The sequence below is a fragment of the Aptenodytes forsteri genome, unplaced genomic scaffold, assembly GCF_000699145.1.
Source record: "Aptenodytes forsteri isolate BGI_AS27 unplaced genomic scaffold, ASM69914v1 Scaffold95, whole genome shotgun sequence".
NCBI classification, from domain to species: domain Eukaryota; kingdom Metazoa; phylum Chordata; class Aves; order Sphenisciformes; family Spheniscidae; genus Aptenodytes; species Aptenodytes forsteri.
In genome coordinates this window covers 1,111,052-1,111,306 of record NW_008794624.1, presented here as the reverse complement: position 1 = coordinate 1,111,306, position 255 = coordinate 1,111,052, and the positions used below count along the sequence as shown (strand labels likewise).

Below are 255 nucleotides of genomic sequence, written 5' to 3'. Positions count from 1 at the left end.
CACAGAAAAAGTCACCAACTTTTTGCTGCACCGTTACAGCCACCGGAGGGACAGGCTGGTCCCCCGCCCCGCCGGCACTCACCCGCTCGCTCTTCACCGAGCCCGTCACCTCGTCGTCGTTCAGGTGCCGCTTGAATTTCGGAGGCATGGTCTCTACCTGCGGGAAGGGCGGCTTCGTGCCCGGGAGGAGAAGCCTGGAGGGGAAGCGCAGGGAACGGCCGGGTTAGCTGCCCGGCCGGCGCCCGAACGGCGCGT

At 67.1% G+C, this 255-nt stretch overlaps 1 protein-coding gene across 1 annotated transcript in view; it reads right to left on the bottom strand.

The window, feature by feature from the left end:
- VAMP4 (vesicle associated membrane protein 4) overlaps nucleotides 1-216 on the bottom strand; it is a 12,841-nt gene extending 12,625 nt beyond the window's left edge. The window contains exon 1 of the mRNA XM_009273296.2: nucleotides 83-216. Within this exon, the coding sequence (XP_009271571.1) occupies nucleotides 83-148 (66 nt within the window). The 5' untranslated portion in view covers nucleotides 149-216. The remainder of the gene's footprint in view (nucleotides 1-82) is intronic.
- Nucleotides 217-255: the final 39 nt, after the last annotated feature.